At 41.4% G+C, this 15,750-nt stretch overlaps 1 protein-coding gene across 4 annotated transcripts in view; it reads left to right on the top strand.

The window, feature by feature from the left end:
• The window catches only part of UBN2 (ubinuclein 2), a 2,968,476-nt gene that overhangs the window by 1,129,278 nt on the left and 1,823,448 nt on the right, over positions 1-15,750 (top strand). For all 4 annotated transcript variants that reach the window (XM_044074031.1, XM_044074022.1, XM_044074006.1 and 1 more), the window contains one exon: positions 10,218-10,288. In XM_044074031.1, the coding sequence (XP_043929966.1) occupies positions 10,218-10,288 (71 nt within the window). The remainder of the gene's footprint in view (positions 1-10,217; positions 10,289-15,750) is intronic.

The following is a 15,750-nucleotide window of genomic DNA, read 5'->3' as shown; positions in this document are numbered from 1 at the left end:
AGGCAGTAAATCAACAAGTTGGAATTAGCTGTAAGACTACTCTAGGACCAGCCAAGAAAGCAGAGTTTTTATGATAGGATCAAAGGAGATTAGTAGGGTATCGACCCATAGGTCATTTTAAGCCTTGCTATTTCAATTCAATGTAATACCATAGAGGTATTAGTCAGTACCGAAGATTGCATTTAGTGATGACCCATGTCCATGAGGGTTGTGGGCACTATCCCTGGTAAGAATTTACAGTGTCTCATCCAGGTTCCTCTTGAACAGTGTCATAGAGGTGCTCTGTTTCACATGAATTGGTAGCCTGTTCCAAAGATGTGGCAGTCATCAGGAGATAAATATGTCCCTCCAGCATGTCCTATTGAAGTCACAGGCCATATTTATGTTCCTGGAGTGGGTAGCCCTAGACCCATTTGATTTATGGATATGCAGCAAGTTCAGTAGGTTTGGGTCTTGGGTTGCTCTGTAGGTCAGGCATAAGTCTCCTCTAAGAAATCTGTATGATACAGTGACAGGGATTTTAGTCAGTTCATGTAAGGCACATGCTGGAGGTCTCTCTTAATTCCCGTAGATGCTTAGTACAGTACATACCAAATGGGTGGTTATACTCGATTATGGGCTGGGTAAGTGCAGAATATAGGGGTTGTTACTTCTTTTGCCTTCGAGGCAATGCCGTTACTAATCAAGTGAGCTATGTGGAAAGCTTTCCTTACAGTGGTAGACACGTGGTGGTCAAAGTTAAGGCCACGGTCAGTCTGGTATCCCAGGTCCCTTACCACTTCATGGGTACTTAGGGTGTTATTGATTTGATAGTGTGAAGGGGCATTGTTTATGCAGAAGGGAATGATGCATTTCTTTACATTCAGTTTGAGACTATGACTAATACAGCAGTTGTTGGTCTGTGTAAGACTATCCTGGTGTATACTGACATCATTTGGAGATTCAGTGATTGCACCTACTTTGCAGTTGTCTTTAAATTTGGTCAGCCACAACCCTTTAGTTTTGACCTGAACTTTTGAGAAGTATATACCATACAGTAGGGGGACCCAGTACTGACCCCTGTGGCACCCGCTGGGAACAGGTCTGCTGGTTGATGTGGAGTCATCCACTTTGATGGTATGTGTCTGGTTTGTGAACCGGTGTGCAACTCATCATAGAAAGGAGGAGTTTACATTCAGTTTGCTAATTTTATCAGTAATGCCTGAATGTGGGATTGTATTGAAAGCCTTTGCTTAAGTCAAGGTATGCTGTGTGCATATATTTGCCCTCATCAGTGATCTTGGTCACACTTTCAGAGAAATCCACCAGATTTAACAGGCAGGATCTGCCCTTTACGAAGCTGAATTAGGTAGGGTCCAGGGTTTGGAGGTCACCTATGTCTTTTATTTATGAGATCTTTAATGATACTTTCCATGGTCTTACAGATGATTATGGTCAGGCTTATGGGTCTGTAATTCCCTGTGTCTGTTACTAAGCCACCTTTGTGGAGGGGAATAATGGTGGTAGTTCTCCATTCCGCAGGAACAAACCGTGTGGGTAAGCTATGATTGAAAAGGGTATTTAGTGGTGATGCTAGTTCATGTTTTAGTCTGTTTAGAAGACAGCTTGGGATGTCATCTGTTCCCATAGAGACCGTGTTCTTTCCCTTGGACAGGGTTTTGAGGACCTGCTCTTCAGATGTATGTGTGTGTGTGGGGGTATTAGTTGTAAATTAGAAGGGGATAAGAGAGTGAAATTTTTGCCAAACCTATCCGCTAGCAGGTGTGCCATCTCTGTGGGGTCAGTGTGTGTGATACAATCGGCCACAAGTTCTGCACATGCTTGGATCCTGCCCTTCAGGTTACGTACATAGCTGTAAAAGGCCTTATGGTTTTCCTAGGCAGTACATGCTAGGTTTCTCTCAAAGGAGTTCTTGGACGATTTGTCAAGTTGTCTTATTTGCTTGTTAAGGCTGAGGAGGGTGCTTTTCCATTGTTGGGTCTTAGTCTTTGTTTTCTTGGACAGCAACCTTTTGCTTTTATTATAGAGTTTGTTGATGCTGGAAGTCCACCATGGCAGCTTGATTTTACTTGGGGCTCTGGCATTGATCCTATCTGGTGCAGCCGAGTTATTGCAAGTGATTGTACAGGGCTTTAGTGTAAGCTTTGGTGTAGTTATCACTTTCAGCTTGGGGTGGGGCTTGAAATGCATTTATACCTTCACCTAGGAGGGTATAGTTTGCCTTGGTGAAGTTTTTTAGTCTGATTTCACCCTTTGTGAGTTCTGGTGTTAGTGTTAGATCGAAGGTGACTGATTTGTCGTCATTTTTAACTAGTGAAGGTCCAACAACTGCAGCAGTGTACTTGTTTGACATGTTGGTGAGAACCAGATCTAGAATGTACTTTTCTCTTGTAAGGGTTTGGACAATTTGCTGCAGGGCATTTGAATTCACAGTGTGAAGGAACTTTTGTGGTAGTGAGTGTGGGCTAGAGTAGGTTTCCCAGTTGATGGTGGGATTATTGAAACCCCCCGTAACCAGTGTGTTCAGTAAAATTTGGATTGTCTTCAGTTTGGTTAAGTAGGCTTTGTGGGTGTCGTGACCCATGGAGGGGGATCTATAACTGGCTAGATGTTCTTTGTGTTTCACTGTTGCAGTAATTACATTTGGGTAATCTGCTGGCAAGTTGCCCTCAGTCGGCCTGATTAACAAAGTCTTGGTTCCTGCGTCGGTTGCTGTCCCTTCTTCCATGACGTCAGGTTGTCAGGGGTATAAAACATGCAGCCAACACCATTACATCAGTCTTTCTTCCCACGCGGTGCCCGAAGCAGAAGCAGTTTGCAAGTACCGGTCAGCCAATTCCTGAAATTTTCATATTCGAGTTTCAGAACCGAAATCTTCAACTAAAAGCTAAGTATCCCATTGGGGAAACTTTTTCTTGCTCCTTACCGATGTCAGTAAAAGTTAATAATTGCATTACTTGTGGGAAGCAAATACCTCATAAGGATTTTCATTTGTACTGCATCCCTTGCCTAGGCCCTGAATTTGACGTACCTTGCTGTCGGTTTTTTGCTTTATTTAATCAGTGCACTATCCGTCGTTGGTACATTTTTGCTTCTAAATATTTCGGATCTCGGTTTAATTATCCAGAAATGACGTCGGTTAGCCATCAGACTACCAGAATACCAAAAAAATGCAAAGAAAAAGACAGAGACAGACCGTTGAGGTCCAAAACTGCCGCAGACGCTTTTCCTAAGCCAGTCGCCAGTTCCCTGGTACTCAGTGAGGCGCTTTCACAGCCCCTGATACCCGCTACTTCAGATTCGCTGGTTAAGTAGGCTTTGTGGGTGTCGTGACCCATGGAGGGGGATCTATAACTGGCTAGGTCTTGAATGGGGGTCTTACCCACTGTAACCTGGACTAACTCCATGGAGTTGTCCAGCCTAACTAGACGTGAGGTGAATTTATCTCTAATAGAGATTGAAACACCACCTCCTTAGGTTTTCACATGTTCCTTTTGCAGTCTAAAGGTTTGGAAGGCATTGTAGCCTTGCAGGACCAGTGTACCCTCTGAGGCTTTAAACCAGGTTATGTGACTGCACAGACATCTACATCTTCTAGTGATAGAAGTGCTTTCAGGGAATGCAGCTTTTGGTTTAAGCTTCTAGCATTTAGCAACATGACCCTTATTTTGTTCTGATTGGTTAATTTCACGTCGGTAATATTGTTTTTGGGACATTGCCTAAAAAAAGGCGCTATGGAGGAGTCAAGAGCCTTTGCCAGCAGCCGAAAGCCTAAGGGTGCTAGTCATCTCTGGCAAAGCAGCGAGGTTTGTCAACCATGGCTTCCCAGCCAGACAGGAATGGGATCTTCTAGGAATGACACCAAAAACTAAACCAATTAGTGAAATCAGTCGTGTTTTGTTTATACTATGGCAGCATTCTAGGTGAGGGTAGTATGCTGCTCAAGACTATTGACATGTACCTGCCTGGGGCACATACTCAGAGAGCTCAACCAAGTCTGTCTTCATATAGTCCAGTGATATATGTCTTGGGTCATTCACACCAGCATGAACTATGACAGAGTTATAACAGTACTTGTTGCTGAGAGACCTGAGTGCATGCAGGATATGGCAAATCCTGGCACTGGACAGGCAGCCGACAGTGACTTTCTGCTTGTCCAGCTTGGCGAGTGGGACACCAGTGTGTCTCAATATTGAATCTCCAATGACAAGAATACTCTGTTTTTGAGCGTTACTCCTTACAGGCTTGGTGGGAGAGTCACTGGTGTTGCTGTGTATCATGGGTGCTGTGGAGACTGTGCTCATTCTAGCAGACTTATGTTTTGGAGGTCTCTGGTATTTTGCTAAGTTTTTTGAGAGAACCTTGGCATATATGGATTTACGTGTTTGATGCCTACTATGTGTATGAGTAGTAGTATGTGCACGAGTAGTCGTACTATGTGAATATGTAGTAGTGGTGGGTTGACAGCCGTCTCTGTGTTACTGTTTTGAGTGAAAGAGAGAATGGATTCTAGATTCTTGGTGTAAATACATCTCTTTCTCGCACTCTGTACTAGGCTGGGTTATTAGTAGAGGGTTGTCTGTGTACATGAGATAAGTGTTACACTGCCTCAAGAGACCCAAGTCAACAAGATTGGCAAGAGAAACAAGGGTAGTCCAAGACTGTTGTCTCTAGGGGTGGCTTTTCAGAAACTATCACAGAGGACCTCTGCAAATGGATATTTCTGTCTGGGTTTTAAGGGAAAATTTGTTGAATTTAACTGCCCAACTTTGGCACACAATTGTGCATTAGTGCATGTGCTGCAAGACGCACAAGCAAACAGAAATCTGCTCAGATACAAGGCCTAAACACCAAAAGCTAAAACTTAAAAAAAACTTTAACAAAATTCAAAAGGGCCAATGTGGATGCTTATTCCAAGCCCTAGACAGGCCTCCCTTTACCATTCAGGTGCCAATGATACAGATTTCTCTCACAAAAGTGCAGATAGGCCCCTTCCAATCCAAGAAGGCCTGGAAAATGTGTTCAGGGCAAACAAACCACTACAACCAGTTCCAGAAGCAGCAGGGCTGGATCTGGACTGTGCTGCAGCTAGGCAGAAGTGGCCTGACTCCATATTCCAGACAGGATAAAATGTATTAGGGTAAGGACAATTAAGGACCCAAAGAGCCATGGTCACCCTGTATACTAATGTCAAACCTAGTGAGTATTGGAGGCAGCTACGTCTAAATATAAAAATAGATGCAATCTCATCTATGGCCTACAGATAGAATAACCCAGTGGAACACAGAACCCATGTGCTTGCCTCTGCAAGTGTGAATTGCAAATGTGGAACTTCTACTCCTTGGAAACTGGAGAAAAGTTTGTCAAACTGGAAGCAGTGCATAAAGGGATAAAGGCTGGAAGTGAAAGGTTCTTTCATTCCCCATCCAACTTTCCACTCCTCCCATCACCTGGAAAGAAACTGAAGAAAGAACAGCAATAGGAATAGAAAAAAAGTTTTGTAACAGAAGAGAGCAATGAAGGGCAATGCAAACCTAAGAAGGGAGTGGGGAAAATGCCCCCCCCAAAGGACTGAAGTACTTAGACTGTTAGAAAGAAGAGAAGATACTAAGATAGGAGAACCACCAGGTCCAGCAGCAAATAGGAAAGCTTGTTACACAAAGGTCAGGTCCCCCAAAGGGGAAGGATCTCCAAAAGGAGATTTGAAAGGAGACCTGTAAAGTTAGAAGCTTGACTAGCCAAGACTGGGACAAATATTGCCTTCCATCAGGAAATGAGTTCAAGTATATGCCCAGGAAAGTAAAGAGGAAATGAGCCCCAGCAAAAAAACCTCCAGAAAAACCAACATGCCCAGCAACGACAACCATGGCAGCACCAGACATCACTGTACCAGCATAAGATGCTGATGGATGGCTTCACACTAACCTATAGCTTCGCCTTCACAGCCCAGCCAAAGGAAGGCAAGGTCCAGGAGAAAGCAACATTGGCTTGGCAAAAAGCTCACACCTGAAAAATGACTAACATCCACAGTCAGTAACAGCTCACACAGCTGCCCTAGAGGTGATGACCAAATACACACTCGCTCCCCTTCCATCTATCATGAGGCTTTGGACAGGATCAACAACTTACCTGAATCTTGCAGTGACATATTGACTCTGTTAGAAGACTGGAAACTCAACCCTAATAAGAGAACATGGTTAAGTATATCTGCCTGTCTGCCCTGTTGCTCTAGCTGTTATCACTTCAAGATGTTGAGGCTGTCACAGGAGTGCCCTAGACATGCAGGCTCACTTCTGTCACACACTTGAGCTCAGTTTCTCCTCCCAAGGAGACTCTAAACTTGAGTAAGAAGTCAGCTACAGGAATGAAAGAATTGGAGAGGTCAAGCCTAGAAGCAACAGGATTCTGGAGTTAAAAAAAATGGTGTTCCTGAAGAGTAAATGACAAGAAATGTGCTTCCTTATCTCAGAAAGGAAATCTGTTTTAGGCCACTTGTTAAGGCAAACAAAGGTGTTCACAGCAATGTTCAGTACATGATCATAAAAGTCTTTATAAAAGGGTCCATGGGTCCAGAAACCTAACGTGATCTAAATCATCCTCTGTTTCGCATTAGGAGAGCTTGGGAAAAAAAAAAGACCCACCCCAAGTTCTTTGGCTGCTAGTGGGACTTTTCACCAGTTTGGGCCTCAATGGTGAATCCAACTTAAGTCCAGTCATGTGGAGGGCTAGCCTGAGTCTCTTAAAAGATTGCAGACAGTTTTCAAAGTGAGAATATCAAGATACCTCGAGGAAGAGGGCAGCATTTAAAACAGCTGAAGCAGCCCAGACCTTCACATGCTGACAAACGTAGATGTTGCTAGACCTCCACAAAATTACAGCTAACTGATAAAGGGAGTCAAATTTACAGCATAGAATGGACAGCCCTGAAATGATCTCATCACATGAAGACTTGAACTAATGTTATCTTTTCTTTACTCCTAAATGAACACTGTTTGTAATGCTGTCATTTGGAAGGGATCTTCACTTTTACATTAATGCCATGAACCTTGCTGTCCAGGTTTTCACACACATTATTCACTCTCTCTCTTTCTCTCTGTCTCACAGATCTTTGTCACTGGTCTAACATTCTGAGTTACACACCATTTTTTTCCCCTCACATTGATGTATGTATTTTTTATGTCTCCGACAGTGGGGAAGAAGTTATGTACTCTGTTCTCCCTTAACAGGCGCAGAATGGATATTAAAGCACTATATCCAGCAAAATAAGGTTCATGTTAATCCAAACGTCCAGGAAAATCCATTTTAAAATCCATGCTTATTCTCTGAAGGGTAATGTATCACCCGCTGTGTTCCTATAATTTCTGTTAGTAAAGTATATTTCTCCTTGTTTTTCTTTATAAGAATGAATGCAGAAGGCAGTTAAGTAGACTCTTCTCCCACTACAAAACAGTGAATGGCCTGTCTTCCACCAGGAAAGGTGCTGTGCAGAAGATGGACACCCCTGCCAAAAACAAAACACTCTCCTCTAAAAGGAACATCCAAGGTAATAATTGCATTACCAGTGGGGGATGGCCTTTTGTATAGGTAGACAGCAAAGCCTGCTACCCTAAATACAGCTTTCATCACATCATAATGGAAGCTCATTTTAGTAGCCACAGACACAAAGAAAATTCCTCCCTAATGTAAGACTTAGAGAGGCTCAAAACCTCCACCACTAATCTGTTCAGCAAGGAGGATTGGACCCAAGGCAAATGAGATAAACCGAGAACCCAGAGCCCTAACATAGAAGATGAAACATTCTTTAAGATAAAAGTGTTCCATGCCTGAATCATACTTTCTGCCAACCAGAAAGGTACAAGACTGTGGTTTCCGGATCACCCATGGCCAGCTGAGATGACTGTACAGACAGATTGTCCCTTCAGTATGCTAGGGGACAACACAACCCATCAGCTCTTCTTGCCTCCGTAACAGAGTGTGGTTACCTTCAGGCTTAAATAATGGTTAGTAAAGGCTGGCTTGGAGAGGGGATGGGAAACAACTTGGGGGCACCCACTTCAGCTACATCAGTAGTACAAGGGAAGGCAAAAGTCCTGCAAAATCTCATGTATGTACACTATAGATCCTCTGTAAAATGGAGATTATACCAAGAGAAGGACCCTTCATTATCATTCTTTTAACATATTCTGAATGAAAAGTAGTGGAGGAAATGCATGTATCAGTTTGGATCCCCTCGTTGTGAGGGAGTTGTAAGTTTAAGTCTAGAACTTTAAGAGCTAAGAAATGCCAAAAAAAAAGCAAACATTCTACATCTGGAGTCCCAGACTTGAATCAGATACTACAGACACATCGTTAATGTATCAGATGGAGCTACAGGACAATCTCACTTGATCTGTCAACCAGAATTCAATATTTTTGTTTGTACAGTCCTCTGCCCAAAAATATTTGTATGCTGTGACTTAACTTGTTGACTACAAAAGCACATACAGACCATGTCTTTTTATGTGGATGATACCAGCAAGCACCTTCTTGTAAATTAAGCAGCATCAGTTTGACACTATATAGCTAAACAAGTATTAGAGCAGTGTGAATTTACCTGAAGTACAAGATACAGTTACCCACAGAGTACAGGAAAGAAGAATATTCTTGACTTGTCAAGCAGTGACCCTAACAGACCAACTGATGTGACTAGAGTGCATCTGGTTTATCCACTATTAAGGGTCCTTCCTTTAGTGTCTTTGACTTTGCTGAATGTCAAGCAGTAACTTCCTGGGTGAAAAGATCCAGCATTTTAACAAAGAAGGCCAAAGTGATGAATGCCTAGTGGATTTACTTGTTTTACAAATAAGTGGGGAAAAAAAGAAATTGGGGGATCACATAAGCACTAAGTTTACCACCTTTTCTGATGCTCAAAGTTGGACCTTTTCTTTTACGAAAATGAGATTTTGCAGAACAATCCATACTCTCAAATGGTGCAAAAGGAATGTATGCCATTTTGTGGACAAATTAAAAGTTCAGTCTTGTAGCATTTGAGTCTCTTATGCTGTTTCATTTAACGTTTAAATGTTTGTATTATGCAACATTTAAAGGAAAAAATATATATTTTTTTGTCCTGAAATCTCAGGACATTTTACAATTTTTCATGTTTATATACAGGATGCAATTGCCAAAGTAAGGACTGTCCTGTGTAAATATGGAAAGGTGGTGATCTTACATGAGCAGTCACCTCAGTTGAGAACATGAGTAGTGACTTCAAATGTAGTTGGATTCCCAACATCACTGTTGAGACGCTGATGCTTGGTGTGAAGATCAGTTCTGAAAACCTAAGTGTTCATCACACATGTCCACAATGAACGCATTCTTTAAGCAAAAAAGAGGCAGCTGCTCTTGCAGTGGAGTGAGCTTTAGGTGAGAGGATTTCCAACATTTAGTTGCATGTCCAGGGACAAAACGTTGCAGTCTGTAAGCAATAAGTAATGTGTGTGCAAGGGACAGAAACAACTGGTCCACCTTCCTTCTCATACTGAAACACTTGCTATACATAATATCTGAGCTGTATGTACATATACAGGGTGAGAAGGTCATACTGGTTCAAGTTTAATTTTTATAAGGATCCTGAAGTTTCAAAACCAGGGAGGTGTACGTATTTGTATACAGAGTTTAGCTTTAAGGTTTTTAGCATTTGAATGAGATACCAAGGTGAATTATTGTTCTAAGTGTAGTCCAAGATATTTGATAGTTTGTAGAAGACTGTTGGGGTTGAATTTCCATATGGAACTTTTGTTTGAAGACCTGGGTTTAAAGTGAGCTTTTGATAGTCTAGCAAAAGTAATAGATGTAGATTTATTACAGTTAATAACTAATTTGTGGTTTTATAACCAGCTCTTCAATAATTCATAGTCATTTTGCAGATTCCTTCTGAGTTCGTCTAAGGATGGGGCTGAAATTAGTATAATACCATTGCTATTCTGGTAAAAATGATGGAAAGCAACAAGATGCACCTTTATAGTAAGTTCTTGCATAGCAAAATTTTAGACACTTTCAAAATTTTTTTTCTCATTGTTTCAGGTCAAAAGTATTAGAAGTTCTTGACACATTCTTTCATCTTCTTACGATCCCTAAAGAAAATGTGAAAGAAGTGCAATAAATAATAGTCCACAATTATATATATTTTGTGGTAGTAAAGTGCTGAATGTGCATGTATTGACTGTTTTTCACAGGCTGCAAAACTGTTTGATGAAGAAGGTCGGAAGAAATTCTTCACCCAGGAAATGAATACCATTCTTCTAGAGTAAGTTTTTTTTTTTTATTTTCTTCTGGAGGAGTAGTTATATTGCCAAAGTGTACCTTAACTTGGAAATGTGTTTGTGACTTAAACATATTCTCTGAATTCTTATGAGGAATGGCATTCACTTATACTTTCCATGGTAAAAAAGAGGGTTTAAAGGAGTTTTTTGCTCTAGCCCACTGGTTCAGGAAAGACTGGGAGAATGCACTTGAAGTGGTTGTGTGGTGTTGCGACAAGCAAGTCTGCATGATGATGTAATTGTAAATATGAATTAGAAGTTAGGTGTAACCTAACTTAATTCATATGCCTAAAATGCAGCCAGTGGGAAATGTGGATGTTCACCAGGAGATGAGAACATAATAGCTGCTGCAGTTGCATGGTAATGCTTCTTGGTTTCAGTATTTATAGCTGCTGTTTTTTGGTTGCAAGTTTTTTTGTTAGTTAAGGTGAATACAATGAGCTGGTGCTTAATGGCTTGCAAGGAAGAGTTGTAAAGTGAGTAAGCAGCCAGTAAGTTTGGAGAGAAGAATGTTTATGGAATAAAAAAAAAAAGTAATGGATATCAGGATTGGAAAAGCATTCCAAATCAAAATACAGTGCATGAGTAAAGTATGCAACTATTTGAAAAATGCATGGGGAATAGATGAAACAGTGATTGCGGCTTTATTTATGGTACCAGCAAAGTGTAGTACAGAAACTGTCCTGAGTTATGAAGGTATTTCATGGAATAAACAAAAATTAAAAAACAAGTGCAGTGATGAAGGACGTGGAAGTCTAGGGAAAGACTTGGAAAAGCTTGCCAAGTAGACTGCAAGATGGCAGCTCAGGTTCATTGTAATATACTCAGGTTGGTGACATTGGGTCATGATAGCCCTGGTGTAGAACTGTTTACAATAAATCAGGAAAAGGAGTGGAGTTGTTTATTACATAGATTATGCCAACAGAGTAACAGGAGATGACCAGGTAGGTAAAATGCTTGTTTCGTTTAGACCATAGACTTCAGAAAAAAGGAGTAATGCCTCTACCGTACCAGGCCTTAGCCAGATCACAGCCTGAGTGCTGCATGCAGGTCTGGAGGCCATGTAAGGAAAGATAGTTCAGGCTGCTGGAAAGATCCCATAACAAAACCACCAAAAGGGTGTGTGGGATGGAGAGGTAAGACTTTGGTCAAATATTAGAAGAGCTGAAGCTCTTTTCATTAGAGGTCAAAAGGGATGGGGCAATGAGGCATGATATGTGGGCACAGTATTATACCGGTGAGACATGAAGTGGTCACTTTGAACATGAAGGAATGGAAAGGAAATGTAGATAACTTACTGTAAGCGCCATCTACCCTCTCATTTAACTTTTTGCTGCACATTCTTAAAAGTGTTCAGTTGCATTTAATCTGCTGCATTTCTTTTTAGTAACCTGATTACATTGGAACAGTTATTATAAGCCTCTTAATTCTGATTTAAGTATTTGAGTTGGGAATTGCTGGTTGAAGGCTTATGTTGTCTGTTATTCTAAATGTGTCTTTGTTCTGGTTTACACACAGGCTCCAAACCTGTTATTTTACATTAGGAAGGTTTGTGGTCTACCCTCTTGTCACAGGAGAGTATAGCCTACACCTTTCTGAGCTGGGTATTATTGGTGTAATTCTAATTGTGCCTTTATTTTATTGGCTATAGGGCTAGCTTGTTTACAGTTTGAATCTCTGTGCCTGAGGCATTTGTTTACATTTAGTGACCAGGCCACTTGAGAAAGAAGAGTGTTGCTGGTTTCTGCTAAACTCTGCACTGTTTTGGAACTTGTTTTTCACAATGTTTTTGTCACAGCTGCATTCCTTTTGTATTTCTGTGTTGAATATCTGCAGTTTTTTACCTTTTTATATTCTTTAGTTAGAACTACCTTGGTTCCACTTTAGTAGGAGTAGAGGTTACCAGAGTCATTTTTTGGCGCATGATTGTATAAAAGAGAGAAGAGCGTGCTGTTTTTGATTGGCCACAAGACTTTGCGTTTTTGTTTCGAATCTCCGCCGCTATTTAAGCTTCGCAGTTGCACAATGCTTGGGTCATAACTTATGAGCAAGTGTAGACACACATTACCATGTTCAGTGCTGTGGCACTTGTTTTTTCATTGTTTTTGTCACAGCTGCATTAATTGTTTCTTTGTTAAATATATATATACTTTTTGATCTTTTTTTACAGTCTTTAGTTAGAACTTTCACTATCCTGTTAGCAGTGCCCAGCAGTGATCTGTATAGACACACATATCTTGTAGCGTAGTTCCCCTTGTAGTCTGTGTAGATGCTAATCTCTCGCAAGGTAAGTTTTCCTTAAAATACCATTACTGTCTAGGCAGATTTTTTAAAACTACTGGAGCATCTAGTTTATGCATCTGTGAACATTGCTCATTAAGTTCCTTATGTTATTGATTTGTTCAATATTTAATTTTCCCTCACCTCCCCCGTATTAGATCAGTAACCAAGGATATGCACTTTGTGACTCTCTCTCTCTGTAACCAGTCTGCTTGAGAAGAGTATTCTGAGACATTGTAGCAATTTTCTCATGTACACTGGCAACCCACTTTTTCTTAAAACAGATAAAGTCTGCAAGAGGTGAAATACACTTTAATGCTGGAGGCAAAACTGTCTCATACAAATGAAACTAATCCTATAGAAGTTGTCAGTAACACTTGCACCAAACCTGCTGCACAGGGTAAAGACCCTTAACAGAAAACTACTTATGCTGGGGCACTTACAGATAACCTTCCTAAAACACTAAGACTTCCTGCACAACACAATAGAAAAGGTCCTCCGCCATCATGTAAACAGTCTGCTAAAACACCATCAATGGCTACACATAGTAACACTCTATCCAGTGCCTCTATTGCTTAGCCCTTAAGGCAAAGCAGTATGCAGCCAATTTTCCTGGTCATTGGTGATTCTGTAGTAAGGCACATCAATGTCCCACTCACCAGGCTGAGTAAGGAGACAGTTGCAGTTAGCTGCCTTTTCTGGGGCTAGGATCAATCAGGTCACATGGGCACTAGTGTCATTGAACCACAGGTACCAGTATGACTCTGTCATAGTCCATATGTGTGTGTTAATCACCTGAGACTTTCCTCCCTTGACTATTTGAAGTGAGACATGATCGAGCTTGCTGATTGTGTATCAGGCAAGTATGAACCTAGCACTGAACAGCATACTATCTTCTGCAAGAATGATGCCACGTTACCAACAGGGAGTACAATTTTTGTGGACATGGCTGACAGACCATGCTTCTTTGCCAGGGATGGTCTGCACTTATCCCTTGTAGGTTTTTAGATATTGACAAAGACCTTTTCCACCTTCACAGTGTCTTTTTAGATGATGCCAAACTGATAAACCTCCAGACTTAACTGAACCTATGAAGGAATATCTGACGGTGGTACTGCTTAATGCTAGAGGTCTTAACAAGAATCTCCACTCCCTGCGAGCCTTCCTCTCCGTAGAGAATATAGACATCTGCTTAGTAATACAGACATGATTTAAAGTCGTGGAGAGTACCTCAGCAGTGCAAGGTTATAATGCTTTTCGCACCTTTAGACCAGCTGCTGCACAGGAGGGAACAAAAAGTGGAGGAGACTCGGTGTGTATTAAAAACAACCTCACATCCAAATTAGTTAGTGTGTGACCCACTGGAACTCATACATGTGCAACTCATCATAAACATGTTCTCTCATACCATATCCTTGCAACTAACAGGTCCCACTCCATGTCCCAAGAAACCAATACTACCTGTCTTAATATACTATAGTCCCCTCACTGTTCAACCCAGTATGATCATGGAGGATCTCAACTACCCCTCTATAGATTGGGAATCTACACCACTTTTAATGCACAAGTCCAGCGATTCCTAAACTTCATTAATACCAACATCCTGGAACAGTTGGCCCATTCTCCTACCAGGGGTACAAACCTACTTCACCTTGTACTCACGAATATGGGGGATCAAAGCTCCTCACCCAGTGTAATGTCCTCGCTCATCGGATCTGACCATAAGGTACTATTGCTTGAAATAAAAATTAAATCTGGAGACATGGAGAAACCAAAAAGTAACTATTCCAAGGCTAAACTCTCAGTACTAAACAACACCTTGGCTAAATTCCAAGCACCCCAAGCCCCATAAACACAATAGCATATGTTGACCTATTTACAACATCCCTGTTCAACCATATTGATAGCTGTGTAGAGCGAGCTGTGTCCACTTTTATTAAGATTAAGACAAACTGAAAAGACAAGCCACCATGAAATCACAATATCAGTCAGTTATACAACAAAAGAAAAGAATCTTGGTCAAGTGTAGGAGGGAGAAAGCCCAATGTACTAAAAGGCCCCTGACCAATCTGAACAGGTAGATAAGAGGGTTTTTACTTCAGAAGCTAAATTTGAAGAAAGAATAGCTTCCCAGACAAAAGACAACCACAGATTTTTCTACAGTTATTTCTGTAATGTTAAGGGAAATGTGCAACAATGCACAGAACATATATTGTAAATGGCATCACACACACTGAACCGGAGGCCATTGCGATCCTTTTGGCTGACATGTTCAGCTCAGATTTCTCCACCACTCCCCCGATAGTCAAAAAAAATACCATATACTCCAATCTCCCCAACCATTACTTAGGGTACAGGTCATCATTGCACTTTCCAAGGCCCGAAACACTGCATCAGTGGGTCCTGATAACATCCCAGGGCCCATTGATGGGCCCACAATAGCATCCCAGGATGCTTAACTAAGTAGCATGAAACATGACCTCTCTGGTCCACTTGAATCACTTTTCAACTGGAGCTTACAGTCAGGTTTTGTGCCCAAGTAATGGAAGACGGCTACAGTCATTCCCCTGTACAAGAGAGGTCCAACCACCGATAGGGGTAACTACAGGCCCATAAGTCTCACCAGCTTCATATGCAAGGCTGTAGAAAAAATCATCATGGACACAATAAACAAGGACATAAATACCCTGGACCCATCACAGTTCAGCTTTGTTAAATGAAGGTCATGAATATTAAATCTGGTGGACTTCTTTGAGAGGGTCAACAAAGCAGTGGATGAGGGTAAAAATATGCAGACAGCTTACCTCTACTTGGTCAAGGCTTTTGATACAGTACCCCTCTCAGGCATTAAAGGCAAGTTTATTAAATTAAGTAGAAGCCCTTTTATCACCTGCTAGATAGCTAGCTGGCTCACTGATAGGATCCAGGAGGTCAAAATAGGTGAGGCCACCTCTACCAAGAGGCTAATCTCTAGTGGAGTCCCCAGGGCTTGTTACTGGACCTGCTCCTTTTTGGCATCTATTTCTCTGAAGTAGAAACACTGAAGGTTTATGGTTAAGTTTGCAGATAATTGCAAGCCAGGTATTATCGACTCCGCAACACACACTAGAATTCTTCAAGAAGTCCCGTCTCTGACTGTCAAATGGTGCCAAAGCTATGGTCTTAA

The sequence above is a fragment of the Protopterus annectens genome, chromosome 1.part1, assembly GCF_019279795.1.
Source record: "Protopterus annectens isolate FY-2018-M chromosome 1.part1, PAN1.0, whole genome shotgun sequence".
NCBI classification, from domain to species: Eukaryota; Metazoa; Chordata; order Ceratodontiformes; family Protopteridae; genus Protopterus; species Protopterus annectens.
Note: the sequence above shows the minus strand (reverse complement) of the source record. Positions and strands in the feature narration are given on the sequence as shown.